This window comes from Ambystoma mexicanum, chromosome 2p, assembly GCF_040938575.1.
Source record: "Ambystoma mexicanum isolate Mex_15411 chromosome 2p, UKY_AmexF1_1, whole genome shotgun sequence".
NCBI classification, from domain to species: domain Eukaryota; kingdom Metazoa; phylum Chordata; class Amphibia; order Caudata; family Ambystomatidae; genus Ambystoma; species Ambystoma mexicanum.
The window spans coordinates 1,480,827,599-1,480,852,403 of record NC_090923.1 but is presented as its reverse complement, the minus strand read 5'-3'; the positions used below and the strand labels follow the sequence as shown (position 1 = coordinate 1,480,852,403).

At 45.2% G+C, this 24,805-nt stretch overlaps 1 protein-coding gene across 2 annotated transcripts in view; it reads right to left on the bottom strand.

Moving 5' to 3' along the window:
• The window catches only part of EEF2KMT (eukaryotic elongation factor 2 lysine methyltransferase), an 835,612-nt gene that overhangs the window by 462,631 nt on the left and 348,176 nt on the right, over window positions 1-24,805 (bottom strand). For both annotated transcript variants that reach the window (XM_069646116.1, XM_069646118.1), the window contains exon 4: window positions 390-491. In XM_069646116.1, the coding sequence (XP_069502217.1) occupies window positions 390-491 (102 nt within the window). The remainder of the gene's footprint in view (window positions 1-389; window positions 492-24,805) is intronic.

Here is a 24,805-nt window from a genome sequence, read left to right as displayed (position 1 = left end):
TGCTATCAGCCTCAAAGCATGCAAGTCCCAGTGCAAAACCTAACATAATACTGTAATTAGCTTTGCAGGTGACATAGGCATCTAAGAGAACATGCCACTATTACTCTTTTGGCAAATGAACACCTCTTTCAAACGGGTATAATGAAAAGCAGAACTGATATTGAAAATGTTCACCCCACAAATAAGCCATTTGCTTTTTATGTTCAAATTAATTTATACTTAAAATAAGACAACTCATTCACCCAGATGTCATACTTTAGTGATTTTGTAGCTTCTCAAACATTTCAGATATTTAACAGAACCAGTGGTTACTTCAAAATAAACACAGTCGGTATGAGGGCTAAAGGGCAGCCACCAGAAAGCGAACAAAGGAATTCTTAATTTAGTACCAGGAAATAACTTTTGTGCCACTGCGTAGATTCTTCCATATTTAAGACCTTGCCAAGTGCTTCATACAGTTCATCCAGTGGCTCTGTAGCTGTAGATTCATGCTATGATGAAAAAAGCAAAGAATTAATAATATGTCCATCACAAAACCATTTCAAATATAAAAAGTGCAAGTTACTCACAATAAAAACTCCCATACTGGCAGCTCATTTCCTCTTCAAAGCACTTTTGGAATATCCATGCCCGTTCTGGATTATTTCTTGCAAGGGATATAATCAAGTAATGAAATCTGATGGGCGGGTGCAGCTTCACCCACATGCAGGTTCCAACACAGTTTACCCACACAGCACGCTCCATAGCTTAGCCCAGGGGTCTGCAACCTGCAGCTCTCCAGATATTTTGGACGATGGCCCCTACGAGTCCTCAACATTGTGTTGGCCAGGGCTGATGGGAGTTGTAGTCCAAAACATCTGGAGAGCCAAACAATGCCTCACAAAATCTAACTGTAGCAGAAATCAATTGCTGAACTCTATTTCGGGGCAATTTCGTTTATCAAATCTTTAATAGCAGCACTGCAGGTGAACAAAGACAAGGAACACAGACATACCCCTGCGCCCCTAAAAAATGACTCCTTATATGCCTTCTTGCATGTCATTGGTTTCAATACAGCTAGTGCAATATTACCATGAGGTCATTGGGGACGGCTAGTCTCCTCCAATTAGTACAATAACAGATTCCGTGCAGCTATGCCATTCTAGACACCAAGTTCAAAAAGTCTATACAAGACATCTTCAGAGCTGCAAGCAAGGAGTACAATAAAACATTGCAAATGCTGTTAACAGTAATGGTATGAAAACAGCCTGCATTTTCTTTTATATAATTTTGCCAGTGAAAGCATATATCTAAATAATTGTGCTGGTGCTGCAGTTTCATATGTGTGCTTAAACGTGTCATTGTTTGCAAAGCTTTTTTCCACTTCCATTATACATGAATACAAACTATCCAAGATTGTTTCAATTACTTGACTGGTTTAAGGCCTAGTTTTTCTAAATGTTCCCAAATTACATTATTTACACTTGAAACTGGATTTCCCATCAGCATTCTTAATCCATATTTATTTGCATTTCTCAAGACTAAGCAATATAGTTAAATGCATACATGCTTTTTTTTTGTTTTGACTCATTATCGCTCTGACATTTGTTTGTAGAGAAATTGAGTTTTTTTTTTTTAAACGGGGGACAAGAAACAGTTTCCTGATAAAGGTAAAGGACTTAAATAGACTTCTAAATTTTAAAGCAGTGCTCAAATTAAAGAATGGTAGGTATTGGCTAAAGGTCGTATTCACTCAGCATTCAGGAATTAAACTGGTACAAACTGCCCAAGAGCCCATCGATGCAGCGTATGTGCAAGGGCATTTGCTCAAGGTGCAACAACAATTAAAGGTGATGTGTTAGATGGCACTTCAATTGCAAAGCGTCTTGGTACAGATGCATTCCAAGATGCACCAGATTTTCAAAACATGTCTATAAGACGCAGTACTGCCTGCCCTGCCATTAGTTTAACAGGAACGGCTTGCACGAACAGACCAAAACGAACGTTTCCTCCTCCAGCACCCCCTCTCTGAAATACAAATTACCAGGTATTTCATTGGTAAGCATTAGCAGCATGAAATGAAAACTAGGACAGTCCCGGTAAAGGCAACATTGTCTTACAAGCATGAATACCTGGTCCATTGATGGAATGTCTGAATGAGGGGTGACAATACATCTTGCTTAGTGGATAGAGAAGCAAACTGCGCTGCAATGGTTTTCCAGGTGTGCCCCTTTCTACTACTACTGTGAAAGCTGTTGATATTACTAATAGTCATGCATTATACCCTGTTACCATACCGCTTTCAGTGACCATGGGCATGCATTCTTGAGGAGTCCAGCAATGTCTGTTTATTTATTGGAACGGGAGAAATGTACTCTAAACTTACTCCACAGGGTGTATTCTTATATATTTCTCATGAGAATGCAGATATTTTGTTGACCAGGATGCATGAAGAGTTATCATAACCCCTCCAAGAAGGTGCATTTATGAAAGACCCTCTTGAATTGCTATCTAAAGTCGTTTAATGTCTATGGTCAAAACAGGCAAAGGAAGTAGGGCAAATCCGAAAGCTGGACCAGTTTTTATAATCATATTATGGCTTGCATGAGTGGGTCCTTAAGAACCAGAAACTCATTTATTTATGTTTATATTTTTATAGCGCACCAAGCCCTGAGGCATCAAAGCGCTGTTACATGACCAGTTACTCAAATCAACGATATACACACTTTTTAACAAAACCCATGTGACCTGTCACTCAATTGAAGAATAAACACTTTTTTCAAAACAAAGGTGAACCACTATCCGTGATGGAGTTTCAAATAGCCCTTATCAGAGCGGATTTTAACGAATATCAATGTTTTTTAGCGCTTTTCATAATGTCCAGTAAGAGTGCACTGCTCGCAAGGTAGGTGGCAGAAGGTTCCACCGTTTGGATGCAGAGGCCGGGAAGCTAGAGCCTCCAGGTTTGGCCCGTTTAAATTTGGTCTGGACAATGCAGTGGGCATAGGAGGGGCATCCTTGGACAGGTACTTATGCGCGATGGACATTGCTTTGGAGAGGATACGTTAACGAACAGGGATCCAGTGCGCTTTTTTTTTTTCGAGCTGCAGCGATATGTTCAACTTTGGGTATGTTTAGGTCTGCTCTGAGGGAGTTATTTTGAATGACTTGCATCTTTCGAATGTTGTAGTCCATGGTACCTGCAAAGAGGGCAACATTGCAATAGTGAAGCGTGGATCCTATGGTGGCTCTTGCTATTGCGAGGCAACTGTCCAGGGAAAGGAAGAGTCTGGAGGCATTGATTAGTTTGGTGTGTAAGCGGCGGAGGAGGCAATGGTACTGACATGGCGTGTGAGAGATAGCGTAGCATCCAAGAATACGCCAAGCGTTTTCACAAAAGGTGTGCCGTTAAACCTAAAGGAGTAGTATTGTGGGTCAAGCCTTTTGATCATTGTTGGCGGCCCATCAAAAGTATCTTGTGTCTTTTCATCTTTTAGGCATGGACCGTGTGTGGCCATCCAGGCTTGTAGACAGAGTTTAGGGTGAGAAGAATGTGTGTGTCGTCGGTGTAGTTTGTGTAGGATATGCCGATTGAGTCCAGGAGTGGAAATAATGGGATTGTGAATATATTGTACAGTGTTGGGGATCTTTGGGGTACACTGCAGGTGATAGACGCAGGGGCTGGAGGGGCGTTTTCTGATAATACTCTCATGGATCTATCTCCTAGGGAGGAGGTGATCCAAGTGACAATCCAAGTGGTTGGGATAGCAGGACCTATGGTGGGTTTTTTGACAACTGGAGCACCCACGCTTCTTTGAGGATTGTGGGGACAATACCAGTGGAGAAGGAGGCGGAGGTGAGGGGTGCTACGATGTTAGAGCAGTCTTCGATGAGGCTTGCTGGGCAGGTGTCACCTTTGCAACAGGAAGGTTCAAGACCTTTTATGATGGTTTTAAGTTAATCTTCAGAGACATTGGTAACGTAGAACATGGGAGGATCTTGAGGGTTCCTAGTGGAAGGTGGAGAAGGTGTTGTGGTTGCTAGAGAGGGTTTTAACAGAGATTGCTTGGAATACATTTTCCTGTGCAGGGAGTCTATTTTGGTGAGCATGGCATTTTGAATGCTGGTGCACCATGAGGCATCTTTGGTGTTAGACTTGGTATTGGCAATGCAGGCATTGTAGGTGGAGGATTGGGCCAACAGGATGGCCTTTTTGTAGTTTTTGGCGGCTATCGTATACAGTAGGTTTTTTGCTTCTGACAGGGACTTCTTCCAATTAGCTTCAGCTAACCGTTTCGTGGAACGGAGCGTTTGAAGTACTGGAGTGAACCATGAGTTTCTATGTGCAGAAAGTTTGAGTTTAAATGGTTTAAGCAGTGCAATGGTGTCAACCGCAGTGGTAAGGATTTTGATGTACAAGTCTGCAAGTGTATTAGGGTCTTTGTTAAAGGGGGGCTTGGTAATAGTGAGCTAAGCAAGGGAACAAGGCATTCTTTGGTGAGGTTCCTGACCCTACGTGCAAGTGTAGGAGGCAGCGGGATGGTAATGGGTGAGGTGTCTAGAAGGCGAGATAGGGAAGTGTACTATGTTGTGGTCAGACCATGGGCAGGGGGAATTGGTGGAGATAGTCACCTGATAGTTGAGATCTGCAATCCAGTCTAGGGTGCGGCCTTTGTTATGTGTAGGGGTGTTGATGCATTGTTGAAAACCAAGAGCGCTAAGCGAGTTGGAGAGATGTGGCTGCTGGGTCGTTAGGGTCATTATATCCTAGCTTGAAGTCTCCCAAAAGAATAGTTTTCGGGTAGGGTGTGATGTGGGCGCCCAGAGTGTGAAGGTGGTTCTCCTTAAAGGACAGGGCTGGGCCTGGAGGATGGCAAATAGTGTGAAGGGTGGTCTCTGAGTCTGAAAGGGTCCGTTTAGCTGACAGTATGTCGCAGTTGTCAGACAGGCTGGCGAGTACGTCTTTTGCTATGAGTGCTACCCCTCCACCTTTGACATTGGCTCTGTCATAACGGAAAATGGTGTCTATGAGGCAAGGTCGCAAAGAGGGTAGGGCCAGAGGCTGCATGTAACCAGGTTTCTGAGGTTGCTAGAATGTCAAGGTCTAAGGTAGCGATGAGATTGTGCATGTCCAAGGCGTGTGCAGGGATGCATTTGGCGTTGATTAATGACCTTTATGACCTGAATCAGAAAAAGACACTGCTTTGGCCATTAAGTTACTTCTGAAACAATGTATCATTTTCCCAACAACTAGCCCATGCAATACACAGATTATTTTGGTAAAGAAACAGCTAGACATACCCATTGTTTTGTTCAAGACCTTAGGGCTGAAAATTCAGTGGTTTTACCCACTTTCTGAGGGGCTCCAAATCCTGCCTCAATTCACTGCAGAATTTTTTCTACAGCTGTGTGTTTTCTATTATTGATTTATGTTCAATTTTTTTTCTCTAGCCCTACATACCCTGATTGCCAGAATCTTTTTGCCTTTACACACCTCGGTCTACAATACACATGGCCAAGCCTCCACAGGGTTACACAGAAAGCACCAAACTTTCCCGGAATTTGTAAAAAGGCTTATATGACATTATGTTACTAGATAAATCTGGACTTGGTTAATACGTCGACCTTGTGTTGCATCTCCATCTTCTGAATCATGTTAACAGATCGACTTACCCTTCTTACAGCATTACTTGGAAAGAGGCACAAAGTGTTCTGCCCAAAATTGCAATTGTGGCAACAGTGTGTTTATTACTTAGGGCAAAATATTTCTGCATGCCCCCACTGTTTAACTGATTCTCAAGTGGCAGCAGTCTTGAAAATACTGAAGACCACCACCATTACACAAATTAGATCTTTCCTTGGTGCTGTGTGATAAGGTCACCAGTGAATCCTGCCATACGTCCCTATGGTTAGATGCTTATAGGTAATGGCATACGTGAACAGAACTGAACCAATTAAATGGCATTCACGGATGTCAAACATGTGCTTGCTAACTCATCCGAGCTGGGTCTGCCAAATTATTTACTTTGTTTTGTAATAGCAAGGACAGCTATGCCCAAGCTGTACTCAACTAATTGTGAAAAATATCACCAAATAGCCTATCATAGCACTGCATTTGACCTTGGAGCAGCTGATCTGTGGCAGCTCCGGCATTATCGGTCGATTCCTCAAACCCTTGTTCTGGGATCACAACTTGTTGTGGCAGTACCTACTAAATTTACAGCCTTAATGTTATAAAAGCATATCCAGCATTTATGTGAATCTCGTCTCACAAGTATAAACCTACACTGCTAAATTCGGACAAGGTTACATTGGCTTGCTGCCCAGTTCTGAATCCAGTTTCCCTACAGTCTAGCTGTGAGAAACCAGAGGGTATTCTCCCAAGTAGACCTCAGGAATCCCTTATTTAGGTCGCCTGGAAAAGGACGGGTGCTCTCAGATGCCAACCACGTGGGTGGACGATTGAGGATCACCTGGGTAGGAGAGCCTAGGGTGATGCTCGGGGGAATGACCCAGGTGAGATGCGGTACTATACCGGAGAAAGGGACAAGGAAGACTATGTCCTCATGGATTTTCTGGGCTGTTTCAAGTCGACCTCCCTTCCACCCAATGAATCCCTTTTTCTTGAATCCACCATCCCCCTCTGCATCTGATGAATCCATTAGACAGCCTGTTGCACTTAGAAACCACATTCCCCAGAATCTGTTTCCCAGTTTCCTACCTGAATACTCCCAGTCATTCTTCTTCACGTCCCCTTGATTATTCTTTCCAGAACACCCAATCTACCTTGACAAAACCTTACCAATCCTGTTCCTCCCTCTGATTATCATTTCCTGCATTCCAACCTGCTCATACGAAACACTATCGTTCCCACTAACCCCCCTGTTTATTTTCCGACAATAATCCTGGTCATTCCCGTTTGTTCCACACACACTACAAATCTCACACTTCCGAATTTACCCAAACTCCTAGCAAGAGAACTATAATCCCATACAACACCTCTTCCTCTCTATACCCCGTAGGATATTCGAACACTAACTCACCCACTTTCTGACTCGAACACCTTTGCACAACATGAAAGACAACAGACTCATTCTAGAATGGTTTACCTGAAATGTCCCAATCTGAGGGACAGGCAATTGATCACAATCACACAAACCTGACAACCCTTTCCTTTCCCCACATGGATAAAATGTGGAGCAAGAGAGCACAATACGAGTGAGGCAGAAAGCACGACGAGACAGCTATCCAGACTCAGCAGTTCAAAAGGAGGAGAAAGGCGGCGAATATCGAGAAGCTGAAAAGGAGAAACGCAACCTTGCCCTTTTTTCGATTCAGACCCGCAAAACCTCCGCAGACGGAATCGTAAGGCCGTGGACAATAGCCCAAGTGTTTTGCAACAGATGTCAACGGTACACAGAGCGTGCCTTCGCTGATAAGCTGGAGCGAGGGAAACTCTTGCTACCATGGGACCGGCCTTGACTCCAGACCCAAGGAAAGCTAAGCGGTTCATCACAGCCATTGAGTCGAAGGGAGAACCGATAAGTACCGGGCTGTGTTGAATGAAAGTCGCAAATTGACATAAGAAGAAGAGTTCAAAGAACTGTATACGTTTTTTTTTAAAACAATTTTATTTAGGTTTTCAGAGCAATGTAGGTATAAGTACATCAATAACCAAAAGTGATAACAAGCATACATTATTTCGTATCAACTCATTTTACCCTTACTTAAGATGCAGCTAAACCATTACTCATCTTTTAACAACCCCTGTTCAGTAACCACTAAACCCCCCCCCAAAACCCCCCCTCCTCAACACATATCCCAACTTATAGGTGATGAAAGTATTCTGTCCTTGCTTTAAGAAATCAACTGGTTGAACCACATTTTAACATGATGTTCATAGCTATCAGATAATCGACACTGCCCGGAGTAATCTAGGTTTAAAGAACATCTGTTCCCTATCATCCATGAATTCATGCAACGGTAGCCAAGTATTTGAATATTTCGAGTAGGAGCCAAGGGCTATTGCCGTCACCTTTTCCATAGCCATCACACCCCACAATCTTAGCCACCACATGGCTACTACAGGACCCTCTTTGGTTTTCCATGCATGTGCAACTGTAATCCTGGCCACATTCAACATGTGAGTGATAAGTGTGGCCGTGGGTCCTGAGCTTGCATAACAACCCTCCACTACCTCCCCCAGAAGTATCACCAGTGGGTCAAATGGAAGCTGCACCCCAGTTATTTCTTTAATATGACTTAAAATCTCCTTCCAGTAGGTTTCAACTAATGGACAAGACCACCACATGTGAATAAGGTCCCCTGGAAGGCCGCAGTTTCTCCAGCAGGTCACAGGGTATTCTGGGTTAATTGAGTGTATACAAACTGGTGTAATATACCAACGGAGACATAATTTATATACTGTTTCTTTAATTGAGGTGCATCTAGAACTTTTGGCGGCTCTCTGCCAAATGCGACTCCAAGTGTCCCCAGTAATTGATCTCCCCAAGTCTGCCTCCCACTTTTGCATGTATGTGAGGTTTTCCTCGGGGTCTGTCCCTTCAATTAGGCGATATAATCTAGTTATCCCTTTGTCCGGCTGGCCTTCTTGCATTGTAAGTTCCACCCCCGTTGGATCTCTAGTTGCCCTTTCTTTCACCTTTGCGTTTGAGACCCAGTGCCTGAGCTGGACATAATGGAAACGCTCTCCTTCTGGAATGTTAAACTTAATCTTATAGCCTTCGCATGTCAGGGGAGACCCATCTAAATAAGGGTAATTTAATACCATATTGTGTTATTTGCCCCCCCCAGTGTGTCCAAAAGTCGGCCTGCATGCCTGGGGTGAAATCTGGATTAAAAGCAATTGGTGTGAGTGGCCCTCCCCCCACTTTGATCTTCTTGTGTCGCAATATCTTATCCCAATACCAGAGAGTGGTTTTGGTTGTCTCTAATAACTGTCCACCTTTTTCCCTGTTTCGTGTGGCGAGAAAGCCAAGATTTTTAAGAGGTATCTTGGTTGCTATTTTTTCCAATGTGACCCATTGATTACTCTCTTCCCCGGCTGTCCATTGCAGCATTGGGGCCACTTGTGCTGCCCATAAGTATCTACGGAAGTCTGGTACCCCCAATCCTCCCAGGACCTGTGGCCTGAAAAGTACTTTTTTGGGGATTCTCGGTTTTTCCCCCCCTCCAGAGATTTTCATTACCTCTTTCTGTAGAGCTTGGATAGCTGGGCCCGGAATTCTGACTGGGAGGGCGCCTATTACGTATAGGAATGTAGGAAGAACTGTATAAGTTTTAAGGGAAGACCATCTGCAGAGGGAACCGGCACCACGTGAGGGATGACTCGAGAAACCCTGGTCGATTCCATGTCGAATACGACTTCAGATACCAGAAGGCTGTAGGAGAGCCGCCAATATAGGTCAAAGTGGTCATACAGGAGGTCGGCCAAAAACCCTGTGCAATTGAAAGTCTTTAACCGACAAACTGTTGAGAAAGTAAGGGAAGTGAATTCTGCATGTTGAAAACTGAACTGTATGTTGAACTGTGGAAATTAGCACGAGTGAACCCGTGCAAGGGATGCTAATGAAGAAAAGGGACAGAGTCTGAAAGTCCTGTGAGGAATCGTTGGTGAAAGTCGACAAGAGTGAACCCGGCAGAGGGAGCCAACAAGGGGCAAAGCCCGAAAACCTGTTTGAAAATACATCAATATTTATGAAACCAAGAAGTATTGCAAGACAAGGGGAAGGGAAGTGTCCCCCTTGTCATTTAGGGATCCGAGCCCAGCCGAGGGAGATCCAGGGGTGGAAAGTTACCACCCAAAGTTCACTAAAAAAGAAACTGTCTTGTTAATTAGTTGAGTGTTCTGAAGGGTCAGCGCCCAGAAGAGGGGGACCCAAAGGTGAAGCCTTCACCTAAAGTGTTTGAAGAACAGAATTTTTGTGTGTGTTTGTTGAATACATCGGGGATCAAAGGAAAGAGACTTTTACCACTGAAGAACCTGATAGCTAGAACGGAACTATCAGCTCATGCTGGAGAGGCTTGAGTGTATGCTGTGCTCCAAAGTCCCACCTGGTCCCGTGCTAAAAACATGGGGTAGGGGCACCTCAAGGCTATCCCGTCCTGACTTATTATTTGAACGCTGTTTCCTTTACTTTGATACCCTATCCCACAATCTTTCTGTAATTAGTTGTAAGGAATTGGCAATAGGTTTTTCTTAGTATAGGCCTTGACTGCCTTATTTTTCATTTGATGGTTGACGCTTGCTCCCATCTTAGATTTAGGTTAGGCTTTTTTCCACCCTGCATTTGTAGTTCAATAAACACCCTTGAACTGTGATCACTTGTGTCCGTCTTTACTGTTGCCACCATGAGTTCCTTACATAGCCCAGCAGATTGTTAAGTGCAAGACTATTACTCTGACCTCAGTACTTGCAATTCCCTGATCAATCTTTTTGATGTTCCTCTTCAAAACACTGATATTGACTTCGTAGATGGATCATGTTTGACAGACAAGCAAGGCAAGTAGACTGCTGGGCATGCAATTTGCACAGCACAAGTCATAATTCAGAGTGCAGATATGTCTGAAGTTCAGTCAGCTCATGTTGCAGAGCTCATTGCATTTTGCAGAGCCTGCACTGTTTCACAAGGTGAAAGTGTCACTGTTAATACATATTCCCACTGCACACATCCCAAATCGACCATCAAAGCAATTCCATTTGGTGAGATGATCAGATGTCGCAGAAACGAGTCAGGGTATAAGTTATTAGAGAGAATAGCAAATGATATGATCAGACATTTTAAAACCTGAGGCGATAAAGATTAAATTATTAAGGTGACGTATAATACAATTTTGCAAACAGACTGTAAAAACAAAAACAACTATCCCTTGTCTAATGAGCCAAAATTGTTATGCAACACATCACCCCTAATTATATTTCTCCCAATTTGAAAAATCAGCTTTATTTTCAAGTTATCATAGTCCCAGTACAGCTATTAGCAATAGATGGCTGGAGAACCAAGTGAAGGTTTCTTCTGAAATGGCCCTGGGGGGCAGGCCTCTCTCCTCGGCTGGCGCCTCCCTTTGGAACAGCCTTCCTGCTCCGCTCAGACTTGAGCCGGACCTCATTTAGTTCTGGAAATTGCTCAAAACTCTGCTGTTCTCTACCTCTTTCCCTTCCATGTTGATCAACCCACTGCGACTCTAACCAGTGGCCTGATCCTCATAAATCTCACAGGATTCCAGGCCCTTCTTCCCAGTCGATACCAGCACCTTCCCCCCCACCGCACTGCCCTTGATGGCCCCTGCTTAGCGGTTCTGCATTCCACCCTTGGGAGTTGCCTGCACGAGCACTTAGCCTGAGGTTCTCCTCCTTGGCTCCCCTTAGCCCTTCCCTCCCGGGCCCTCCACCAGCTCTTGTCCACTCCTCTGCTCCCCCCTCTTCCCTCCCATCTCTTGCACTTGCACATCCGAATGCCACAAGGCCTAGTAGGACCATGACTTATTTTACTGTTTTGCCATGGTTATTATTTACCTTGTTCCTTTCCAATTTAGCCTCGTGGTACTTTGAAACAATGCTGTAGCATAAGGTGCCTACCAAATGCTCAATACAATAAAAATAAAAAGAATAATTCATTTATGTGATTTTGCACTACATATAAAATGAGACTTAATGTACAAGGATGGGAGTAGAAACGACATGATACAAGTTGATTTCTTAAACTATATTTAAAGTAACATAGGATTACCTGTACTTGTAACAAAAAATGTCGTTCTGTCGTTGGGTTGCAGTTTGGGTATGCTGGCTTTGCTGAATGCTATTGATTCACCTGAAGAGTCAGTGGGTGATTTTTACACAACACCAGTTTCCGTAAGCCTAGAGCAGAATACAATAAGCTTGTGTTTTAAGGCTATCACAGTCAACAGAAAGAAAAGATGGAGTTAGGAAAAGATGAAGTCCATCATATTTTAGAAGGGTATAAAATATATACCATTTTTGTATAACCAATAAGCACTCTTAGACCTTGCAGAAACTGAAAACAAAGACCAGCCCACAAAATTTCCATTTGAATATGAAAATATAACCCAACAAAGACTGGCCACATGTAGAGAGAAAAAACGATCAAAACTTCGGATTGGAAGTAGCCATGTCAGAAAAAAGAGGCACATCCCAGTCCCCAACAAAAGAGAAATAACTTACAATTTTTTAGGAGAGGGGTTGTGACTCCCAGTAGCTACTTCTTAGTGTTCAGATCTCTGTTTATTAATAGAATTCTGGTTGCTGCAACCAACTGAATTTTTGTCTCTGTGAAGTAGGCGTCATAGGAAATTGGATGGACCGTGATCCCTTTGTGGTGAATCAGGCAGAGAAAGAAATTGGACTTGCTCCCAGGGAGCCTTCATGGTCACAGTTATTTTACCCATTCCGTTGGACTCCTAGTCCAGGCTGCATATAATCAAGACGTCATTTAAGGGAGGATGGCAGCAACTACGCTATGTATACAAACCTGTTTATATGCTATGCCTGACCAAGAAAAGCATACAATATGGATCTAATATCTAGTGTGGTGACAAGGAATTAAGAGACCAACCAAGTGGCGCCATAGTGATTGCTATAGACTTCTATTAAATGAAAAACAAACCTATCTATCCCTACCTCTAATAGAATTTCCCTACCGAAACTCTGGCGCTCATCAGGAAGTCTGTGAAAGTCCAAACAAAAAGGCACTGTCCCAGTCACGAAGGCTCCTATGCTATCCCTATGCACAGCTCCATTTTCTGACTGCAGAGGTCAGACGGAGTGCCGGATTCCTCCAAATATTCGAACGAAAAGGCAGACGCTTGCAGCTCCTTTTTCCGATCCAGCATGCTGGGCTTTCCCCAGCACGCCATTTTTAATCCATATGGCGCATAGCAGTATCAAACCACAATGGGGTTGGTTTGCAGCAACACCTAAAGGGAACTCCACTCCTTGGCTCCATGAAGAAGGCTGTGACCCACCAAAGCCGAAACGTCCTGGGACTCCTCCACCATAGCGGTGTGATGGGATCCCCCTTAAATCTTAGTTGAGATCTATTTCAGAGAATTCGATCAATCACCCTTTTTGGTCACCCTTTAGCCTGGCTATGATAGACCCTTTCAAGGGCTTTATACCTTTTTGAGGATTATTAAGGTTACTCGAGTTACATGTTGCATTGGGTAAACCGGGTATTAACCCATTGGGTAAAACCGTTTTACAATCAGAAAAATATAAAAACAGAATGTATTAGTGGCAACATGATGCCTTTATACTACTGTCTTGTTTTGGATCAATGTTAATACACAGCACATGCTTGTATGAACTGACTTCATTTTCTGTTTCATGCTCTGCACCTATACTGTTTTGTACTTTGTTGTTTGATTTGGGTGAAATATGTGCACCCTTTTGTATGATACTTACAATTCCTTCATAAAATGTTTAAAGAAATAAGGACAGCCACTTAATAAAAGCTGGTCTTGTATAAACTAATGATCTAGCACATGTGGATGATTACTGTTTTTCATGTACTGCTATCTTTGGCAACTATATAAATTGTGACACCCAAAGATAATATACTGTCTCGAAACTTACACTGCAATAATTAAACTGCAGTTAGCTTAGAGTTCTGCAGTGAGGTCAAACCCCCCTCCTTGTACACATTTCCTATGCTATCCCTGTCACTACAACAAAACAGTATAAAGCCCAGCCCCTGTTCGTAATTCAGGAGAATCATTCCCTTCTCCTGGATGTAAAGCGTCCAAACGGCTCTCGGGTTGTTCAAAGCAAAAGTTCCATAAAAGTTCAGAGTTTTCCCTAACCCAACAGAAAATCAAATAGTGACACAGGATTCTCATGGGGCTAGGATAATGACGCCCTTCTCCTAGATGGCTCCCCAAAGTCTCTCACAGTAATATTTGTAACTCCCTTAAGGAGGTTTTCGCGGTTTCATTTTTCTGCACATTTCTTGATATGCGCCCACTGGGACGAAGATGTTCCGGGAGTCCCTCTCGAATGTCCAGCAGTGCACTCTTGTGGTACTGGCCCGGGAACTGTGTTACAAAATGGTTCACTGCTTTCTCTGCATCTTTTATGGTTTACAGTCTCGTAACTTCCCAACCCCCACCTGGACTTATACCTGTTCCCGTTACCTTCTCCCAGGGAACTCTTCACCAGTTTCACCAGGCGTCGCGAGTCCACTTTTCCTACTTCAACTCCTTCCTTTATCAATCTTCCATGTCTTTCTTCTCTCCACGGCAAGTTACTATGGACAGTCTCAGCGTAGTTGTCTGACCGCTCGGTCCAGCCGTGACAGATTATGCAGCCATCAAGGTCTCTTGCCCTCTCCACATATTCACATACATGGCTTTGCTGTAGGAGGTCTCAGCACCGTTGTCGCACAGAACAGTCCAACCACTACAGGTCACGCCACCACCTCTCAGTCTCCCAAGATTTACCACACCGGTTCCCAACCGACTCATAGGACGCTTATTGGGCGTCATGCTACTCCTCTCTTCAGCTTTGGAGACGAGCCCTGTTGCAGTCTCCCGAAGCCTTGGATCAGTTTTACGGGCTTCGCTCGGTCGCCAGGTTCTCCTTCTGGATAAATAACAGTTTCCAGCATGCCATAACCACAGAGGTCATTGCCGGACAGGTCAGAGGTTGACGAAGAACAAAGTCCTTCTTTGCTGCTCAGTTTAAATAGCGGGGATGACCTCAGCGTAACGTCAGTCCAATTGACAGTGGCCAGTCCGCTCAAGTGTAATGTACTTGAACTCTTCTTCTTCTCACTATATATGACATCCAGATGGTTCGATGTTTCACAATAACAGTTTCGGACGTGAGTTTATGTAGATAATATTTGGGCATTGTCATCGTCTTATGGAGTTGGGATTTCAAGGGGCCCTTCCTCCCAATCGCATCCTTATGCCCAGGAGAGGAGTCCCTCTCCATGAGAACATCCTGCATGTTACCATCCCTAGGGAGACTGTTGGTTAACAGGCTCACCTCCCTAGCCTCAAGGAAAGGGGTACTCCACTGGGGAGAATTGACACCATCTGAAGGATCGTCACATACCCTTCCCCTTAGGTTTTCGGCTTCCCCATCTGTCCCTCCCGGAAATCGAGAGAAGAAATCCTCATTGCCCTGTTCCCTTACTTTCCAGTGTTCGACTGTCATAAATCACCAATGTATCAATTGAAAAGGATACGGTAACCAAAAAAGGATACAATTGGTAGGGCTCTTCCGGATCCTTTTTCACACGACTTGATTGTAGGTAGGTCAAATTAGACCTTCCAAATGATACAACTCTCTGACTGATGAAACAGGCAGAGAGATTGATCACTGGAAAGGGCGTGGGTATTGTATCGTAAGTACGCCTAGGATAGATAAAGTATCATAAGAAACTGTCCCAAACTATGATAGCACAGTATTAGCATTAATTCAAAACACTGACCTTATGGCAAAAAACTGAAGAATTCAACGAAAGTCTCTTGAAGAAAACCAGGAGTTGAACCAACGACAAAGGAGGGGAAGATTAGTAAGGGAGACTTATCCGGAACGGCACGAGGCTCACGCTAGATACCGGGTTGGTGCACCACAGGATAGCGTCCAAAGTACTGTGCACAATCACCTTCCAATAGTTCATGAAATACTTCCTTTCCCACGAAGAACAAAAATTAGAAGTTCACCTGTTAACTGTCACAGGTAGCAAAGGTTCAAAGTAGTTCAGAAAACCACGTGCAGGAGACAGCGTTTCCGCGTGGAGATTTAGCACGCAAACAGGATACACGCAGCCCAGGACAGCCGCGCTTGTAAACAGCGTCCGCGCGTGGAGTTTTGGCACGCGAACAGGATACATGCAGCCCAGGACAGCCGCGCTTGAAGACAACGTCCGCGTATGGAGATTTGGCACACGAACAGGATACACGCAGCCCAGGAGAAGCCGCGTTTGGAGACAGCGTCCACGTGGAGATTTGGCACGCAAACAGGATACACGCAGCTCAGGACAGCTGTGCTTGCAGACAGCGTCCGCGTGGAGATTTGCACGCGAACAGGATACACGCAGCCCAGGACAGCCATGCTTGGAGACAACGTCCGCGTGGAGAATTGGCACGCAAACAGGATACACACAGCTCAGGACAGCCGCGCTTGAAAACAGCGTCCGCATGGAGAATTGACACGCGAACAGGATACACGGCTCCAGGAATAAGCGTGTGAAGGAAAACACGCTCCAAAAGGCCAAAAGAAGTTGCTGAAAGGAATGCGAAGACGCAGATCCGGAGTTCAGCTACAAAACGCCAAAAATGAGTTAATCAGAAGCAGCGATCGACGTTTCCACGCTGCTTATGTACGTACTGCCGTGATACACGTGACGGAACTAAGTCACGTGAATTTAACGATGTGAAAAATGCAGACGCCGTTTTCCGGGCAATGCATCGAACAACTTCCATTTCGAATAGAATGGTCTAGCGGTTCTATGGGCGTAACTCATTTTGTATGGAGAGGTTGTTCTCGGCCCAGAGATATGTCCAGCAGGCATGACATCGACATGGAAACAGAATGGTTGCAAATCTAATAACCATTGCATTATAAAGAGGTTCATGTCTTTGTGTAGACTACGCCAGGTCAGGGGGGAGGTGTCTGTCACCAATTTAAACTTGCGACTGGTAATGTAATATTGCAGATGTCCCACAGACCACTTCATAGCAAGGGCCTCCAATTCTATGGTAGCATAATTTCTTTCACGAGGAAACAACTACTGACTTGTGTAAAGATCTGGATGCTCTATCCCATCATAGATTTGTGACAGGACTACCCACAAGACCAAACTCTGAAGTCATCTGCAGAATAAACTCTTTAGTGATATCCGGTACCTTAAGTACCGGCTCATTGCAGAGGATGTGTTTAAGAGTATTGATATTGATATTTTATTTCTATCGCGCTCATACACAAGTGTTTCACAGCGCGACAAGTCACGGGAGGGCAGGGGAACAGGGGAGAACAAAACAGCGATTTTACTAGGCCCAATGACATTAAGAGCATGCAAGTGCATTGGAGAAGGGGAGGGGAAAAGTGCATGGAAGGGGGAGAAATGGAAAGTGCGAAGCAGAGGAGAAACAGATAAATAATAAATAAATACATAATAAAGGCAACAAACAGTGGTAGTGCAGCTAGCAATCTGCAAGTGCTAGGTTTAAGGCAGTAGACAGGGTAGGTCTGATAAGTGCAGGAAGAAAAAGAAAAAGGGGGTGGCTGTATGGGTACAGATACAGACCCCAGTGCAAGGGGTGGCCCAGAGGCAGTGCGGGGGGGTGGCAGGGTGAGCAGGTACCTTGGCCCGGAGGACAGAGGGACAGCAGGAGAGAGGAGGAGCGAAGGCAGAAGAAAAGAGGAAGGTCTTGAGGTGCTTCCGGAACCAGAGATGGTTCTCCTCAGGTTTTAGAGTGGCAGGGAGGCTGTTCCAGAGGGAGGCCAACATGGAGGCACACACTTAGCTCAGTTACAAGGAACTGAGCTATGCGGTCTAGTCTTTTGGGTGTGGCAGGCCTGCGACTACTTTACCTGGACTACTTTGGGTGTGGCAGGCCTGGGATATTTCACCTGTACTACTTTACCTGAGACTATTTAAACCGCACCCAAACAGCAGAACATGCTTTGCGTTATTCTGCTGTGGGCAGCGTAACGCTCACCGTGTCCAGTTCTTTGATGCCAGTTTACCTGAAACCAAGGACCTGCAGAGAGAGAAAGAACACTACGAAACTTACTTGGAACAGTATCCTGTCTTCAATCCATCGCCGACTTCAGTTCCACTCACCTGAAGGTATGAACTCCATCATCCGGCACTGCATGCATCCTGGAATACCATAACCTGAAAAGAGGAGAAAGAAAGACAGCATTAGTAAGCGTTTACTCACGTTTCCTTCCGAATGAAGAAAGCCACACAATTCTTACCTGGGTAGTCATCTCCTGGTAAGTATCATTGCTGGAACATTACGGCGCTCAGCGAGGAACATAGCAACCTGCAAGGAGAGAAAAGACACAGGTTAGCAATATAAAAGGCGAAACAGTGCAGCGCATCGCGCATTACTCACCGGACAGCATCGCGCACACCACGCTTTCTCCTACCGGCCCATGCTCATATTTAAACTGCATGACAACTCCAAAATACCTTTCCATACATAAAAGGAAAGAAGCAAGACATTATTATTCGAACTACGAAGAACATAATAACTGCATATAAAGACTGTAAAGCAGCAAACCTACGGAGTCGCAGCAGGCCTGGATTCCCACAGGGGGACTTGCACCAGTGAAGTAACTTGGTCGCTGCTCGCCCCCCACATCTACGTGCCCCTCCCACGAGGAGCAGGACGGAGAATCCACCTTCTACAATATTAAGGTGAGGAGAGGGCCCAAGGGGGAGGAAGGAGTTGAGGCCAAGGGAGGTGGGAAAACAAAGATAATCTGGTATTGAATCCAGCTCTCCCATATGGGGAGACCGGGAGAGGGTTCGAGAGTGCAAATCATCCAACAAGGGCTGGGTGGCGTCCCCGTGGATACCAGGTGAGCGTAACACCGTGTCGAAGGCAGAAGAGATCGAGGAGGATGAGGGCAGAGGGAATGTGAGAGTCAAGGTTGGAGAGCAGATCTTCACGGATTTAAACTAGCCTGGTTTTGTTTGTTCCACCAGATTTTCTGTAGTTCAGCGTTCTTTAGTTTGATGTGATGCTTGAATAATTTGCCGATAATAGCCTCTAAGGCCTTGGAATGCCCCTAACTCCCTTTTGTTCTTAGGGGAGGTGTTTTGCTAACGACTAACTTTCTCGGCTTGAGGTCTTAATAAGCCATTCCCTACAAAGAGACCAGGTAAAGAGACCATAGCTCAGGGGCAGCGCATTTGTCTTGGAAGAAAGACAATGCAGCGCAACACAGGTTTGAATTCCGATCCCACGCTTACAAATCATTTGCTGGTATTAAGCGTGTTATAAATTAACAAACATAAAAATGGCTGAATGGGCCAAGGGGCATTTCTTTGGGTTCTTTGGGTTGTCAAACCTGCCTGTCTCAGGGTTCTTCTAATTTTGTTCATTCGGTCGTTAAAAAACCATATACCAAATGTATTAATGCAAACTTATACAAACATTCTAAAAAATGAAAACAATTTGAAACAGGTGTTAATATTTTACAGCTGGAAAGCAGAAACATGCATGAATTTAATTCTAATTAAGTTATCTTGGCCATAAACTCAATTTATCTAGGGCTGAGACTCTCGATTACTCAACGCCAACACAACCATGCACTATGGATATATTTTAACACCAGAAAAATCACATCAGGGTTGACAGTAAACTTGCACAAAGCAATTGCATCGGCAGCCCTCCATATTGACGGAGTTAAAACAGGGTTAAGACAAAACTCTCCTCAAGGCCCCAAATTCTGTACAAAACAGCATACAACGCATCACAGTTTTTCCACCTGCGTCACATAATCGGTATTACCCAAATTGACCTTTTACAATTGACCTTTTGCACAATTCACCTAATTATTGTGGTCCTAATTGACCTTCTGCACAATTGACCTTTATATTATTTTAGTTATTTTATATATGTATTGGGTTGGTTTTTGGATTATAAATAATATAAGGATATAAGGGGATTGGGTGGGGGTTACAGGGGTTTTTGGATTGGGTGGGGGATTGCAGGGGGTTTCCCTGTGCATATATGTCCTAATTGACCTTCTAAATTAGGTCAATTCTCCCGAGGTCAATTGTGAAAAGGTCAATTAGTATACAACCACATAATCACTGGCCAGAATTTGTATCAGCCCAAAACCCAGTGAAGGAAGCAACCCTAAGCATGTGCAGTGTAAATTCTAGGAAAAGCTTCCTGGCAAGGGGCGGAGAGATCAGATCAAAGTAGACTTTGTACCCCAAGTCAGGTTTAGCTGCTAAATATCCTGCACCAAAGCGTAGAACTGTACAAGATTCTTCAATTTTTCAGTGGGATGCAAGCAGAGCTGCATTTCTGACAAGTCAAATGCTACCCTTATCAATGGCGCTGAGGTTCACCCACAGGCTAGTCAAATTAAGTTCTGCGAGCATGTTTTTAATATGTGAGGACACGGTAGAGATTTGCCACCCTCGCCCGACAAGACGTGCTCTAGGACTTCTCGATATTTAACGAGGGCAGGGGTACACCCCATAGCCTAACCCAATATAACACAGGTCTGATTCTAACATCCTCAATTGGGCCAAGATCGATCTCCATCCTGAGTAAGGCATTTGGAGGACTTTGTGGTAACATCAATAGAGCTTTTAAAAATGTATTTTCTGCAGACTGGACTGATTGATGTTGGACATAGCCCCAGATGTCCGCGCCATAAAGAGCCGAGGCTTTTGCTCGTTTCCTGTAGATATCCAATGCCAACGAGATTAGTACACAACTTCTCAATCTGTGTGGACCAGGAGCTGGTTTCCGAGAAGCGGATTCCCAAGTAGTCGTAGGCACACACTTGATCCAATATGAAGCCATCGGCATCAATGCACAGCTCTCGTTTTTTAGTGAACCTAGGTCGGAAACATAAGATCTCGGTTTTCCCAATATTGAAAGATAATCCTAAGTCTCTATATTTGGTCAAAAACATTGCATGGTACGTTTAAGGTCCTTTGGGGTGGTGGATAGGAGGACTGCATCTTCTGCATAGCACAGCGTAGGGAATTTGTCCCTGTCTAATCTAGGAGGGTTCATGGAGTGGATCAGCAAGTCCTCAATAACCTTGTTAATGTAAATATAAAACAAAAGTGGGGCAAGGACATAGTCGTGTCTAACACCCTCAGTCCGCCCAAAAGGAAGCGTCACCTCCCCAACAAGGACCACTCGAACCACCGCTCGATTGTTATGATATAAAACCTGTACTGCAGATAGTAGGTAGGTTGGCATGTTTTTTTCTTCCAGGTCCTGTGGCACCCTGTCAAATGCAGTACTCAGGTCCACCAAGATGGCATTTAATATCACTTTCTTTAATACTATAGATTTTTGGACCAAAAGAAAAGCATGAAACCTCTGATCCAATATACTCTGCCCAGATTGGAAGCCAGCTTGAAGGTTGCTTATAATTATCTTCCACCCACTCTTGGAGAGGCTTCAATATAGCTTTATCAAATGTTTTGCCAACACTATCTAATTCCCAAGGACACCCCTCTCCCTTTTCTTAAATAAGGGCACTATCTTGGCTAGCCGTTCAGAATCAGGCACAGCGTTCTAATAAAGAGATGCATTAAAAAGTCATAGCAGCACCGGGACCCAGACTGATGGTTCTTTATAGAGATCAATGAGAATTCTATCCGGCCCAGACGCCGTCCCACTCTTCTGTGACTTGACAGCTTCAAACTTCGACAAAGGCTAATTCAAAATTGAATGCCTCCACTGGCTAGATTCCAGTTTCTGATGAGTTAGTCAGAGTCACATCTCTCAGAATTTGGACCACATATGGCGGAAAAACAACCAGACCATGCGTCCGCACTAATCCTACACTGGAGGGAGTTATTACCATTTGTCGCCTTACCAGTGACCAGTCTCCAGAATTTAATTGCGTCACCACTCACAAAAGAGTCTCTTAACTTCTATTTAGCTTCCAAATAGGCTGCTTTTTTATTTTAATGGTGTTTTTATAACAGGCCAGTGTCTGTCTGGAAGCCTGCTTGCAAACAGGAAACCTGTTGAAGCTTGGCATATCTACAGTCCCCATCATACCAGCCATCCCTGGTCAGATACCTCTTTCTTATCACTGGCTCGGTGCACATAACATGAGGCTGGATAGATCTCACAATTTCGTCAAATTCTCTTAAGACCATGGAATTGCTACACCCCGGTACGCACATTTTTTAATATGACAATGCAGACAAGCATATCTTAACTTGGTTTCACTTCCCTGGAGTTTGTCCCATTTGATACTCTTTCTCGCATGCCCAACCTGAGTTATATGGACTATGGATATAATCATGTTGGTGACTCTCTGGGCACTGATGAAGCAAGAAGACTGTACTGAGTGGCTTATGGTCACTCTCAATTCGATTTAACACAGCAAAGCTCTCAATGGAGTCCCAGTCCTTTGGCTTTAAACAATACACAATCAATTTGAGAAGAGCAGTTGATCCCAACATAGGTGATACCTGCTGGTTGGTCACTAGGAAATCTTCCATTGCAGGCTCTCATTTCCAACTTGGAGAGTAAGCAAGTGGTCTCTGTGGCCTGGATATGGGTTCTTTTGGGATGAGGTGCAATGAGTAAGAATTCCCCAGGCCTCATCTTGATCTTCCCAGAGCCCTTCCAAATCACTCAGAGGTTCCAGTTGTAAATTAAAGTCACCTTCTATGATGAAGTGTAATTTATTGCTATCACGACTCTCCCATTTGTTAACATAATTCTGTATCTTCCCAACTAGATATGACCGAGTTATTGCACGGCCTGTTCAAAATATTAAATAGGAGGTGCGTGTGGCCTTCTGGGGCAAGGGCTATTAGATGTTCTAAGTCGCATAAATAAGCGACACACTCTTGCATATCCCAGTTTAATGAACTGTCCACCCAGGCAATGAGGCCAACAACAGGTCTAACAAGTTCCTTTGGAGGCTGCTACCACAAAGGTCTGGTAGCCCTTCTTAGGGAAGATTTCATCATGTAATTTCTCCTCCATTTGTGGACTCCCCAAACGTTTTGCTGTCCTGACTTTTGCCAGTGGAGCACAGCCTTCAGCTGCGCTCCCCTGGGCTTTTGCTCACTTGTTATGGGGAAACTGACACGTCCTTCAGACTGTCAGCACAACTATGTTTCCCTTAGTCTTCGACTATGTTGCCAAAGTTCAGTAACTTTTTAACAGTGCACAATGTACCTTCCAGTAACGTGCGCTGGGGTCCTTTTTGTTTTATGGCCCTAGACACCCTCAAAGGATTTTTTGGTGATTGTACGAGTGAGCCTGGGACGAACTGGTGGCAGCAGTTACTTTTTTATAAGTGTTTTACTTCTTTTTACTGGATTACATCACGCTTACCGAGTTTGGTCCAAGACTGTGGCCAGGCCCGAGAATGGCAGGGCCACAATGTCTTTTGTTCAGTACTTTGGCCATTTTGTCCCTTGCCTTCACTCAGGTCGAGTATCCTGGATTATCCTTATTTGGCCATGCAGCCTCCTGCGAAAAACCGGCCTCTTTCGCGGGCTTCTGCATGTCACGTGTGTGTGCCCATGAAGCGGGTTGGGACTGTCTGGTCCCAATCCACACTACTGGTGCCATGATGTCTGGAGTGCCTGAATGACTGAGACCACCGTGGGCTGTGATTGGACCACTACTGGGATGCCTGCATGAGAGCAAATATTCGATTGGAAGTCATTGATTTTGGCACAAAGCTAATCTTGGATAAGAGAAGGTCGATCACCCGAGTTCTCACCGAACTACAGACGGAGCCAAGTATCCTGCACGAAGAAACAAACTTGTAAAACTGCTGGAGATACATTGGAAGGATTTGGCACCCTTCGCCTCTGCTGTCCCATCGGACTCCTGTTTTGTTCATCGATCAAGGTGGTCTGCCAGGGCACTTCGCGCCTTTGGAGTAGCAGGAACAACTACTCTCTGCGCCCCCTGCTTGCCCACCAAACAAGCCCCTTCAGGAGTGTTCCTGGGCCATCCAGTGAACTGTCCATCTCTACCTCAGGGTGCTCCTCTAGGTCCCGAATAAGGAGTGTATGTAACTGTGCACTCATCTGTGATTCCCTCATCACTACCTGTTGGTGACGGTCACTGTAGGTGTCCTGCTCACCTGCTCTCCTGTACCCTGAAGCCTGCTGCACCAGAATTTTCTTTCTATCTCCTTCGGAAGCTGAAAAAAGGAAATTGTCCCGTCACCGACAATCGTTCTATCCCGCAGTTGCTGAGAGCCAGAGCGCAGCAAAACTGCAGGACTCGAACCTACTAGCGACCTCGACTAAACTGGCAAAGTTTGGTCCGGACTATGCCGAGGGTCGGCGAGTACTTGCATCACTTACTGGTGGCCCCCTGGCACAAGCAATCTCTTTTATGCACAAATATCCCTAAAAACGTATTTGCGGAGACCACCAGGGGGCGCACAGGTGATGGGTGCCTGAAGACGCCACTCCCGCCGAAACTGGGCCGAATTGAGGGATTGAGCCCCCCCCCTCCACGAAATAGCTGCGGTTCTCAGTGGCGGTGAATCCCGGGAGACCCCCCCGGGCGAAAGAGCGATGCCGAAAGACCCTCGGATGCCCAAGAACGAGGCCCCGCGGCCCAACGGGAGAATCCGCGGGAGGCCCCGGCCACCTCCAGAGCTGCGCGGGGAGTTGTGGTTCGCAGTAGCCGTGGAGGCCTGCAAGCGCGCCTGACCCCCTCCACCCTACCCCGGTCACAGAGCACGCCGGCGCTTCGGCGGGGACTCCACTGGCGGGGCCCCGCGGCACGGGGGGACGGTACCAACCAGACCCGCCAGAGGTGAGGCAGCCCGCTTGACCCGAGCTCCCGAACACGGAGTCGAACAGGGGCACCGAGCCCCCGACCAACGGACCCTGGCGAGGGCCATCGGAGCGGTGTACTGAGACAACAGCGGGCATGGCCGGTGAAGAAGGTGAGAGACTTATACAGGTGGTGGCCCCTGGAGACGAACTCAGAAGAAAACATGGCCGATAGTACCCAACCAGCACGCTGTGGGCGCTGCGCCCCCCCGTCCCCGGGGGCCCAGCCTGGACCTTCATCCGATTACAAATTTGATCCTCATCATCGTCACAGGGACAAATGAACACAAGCA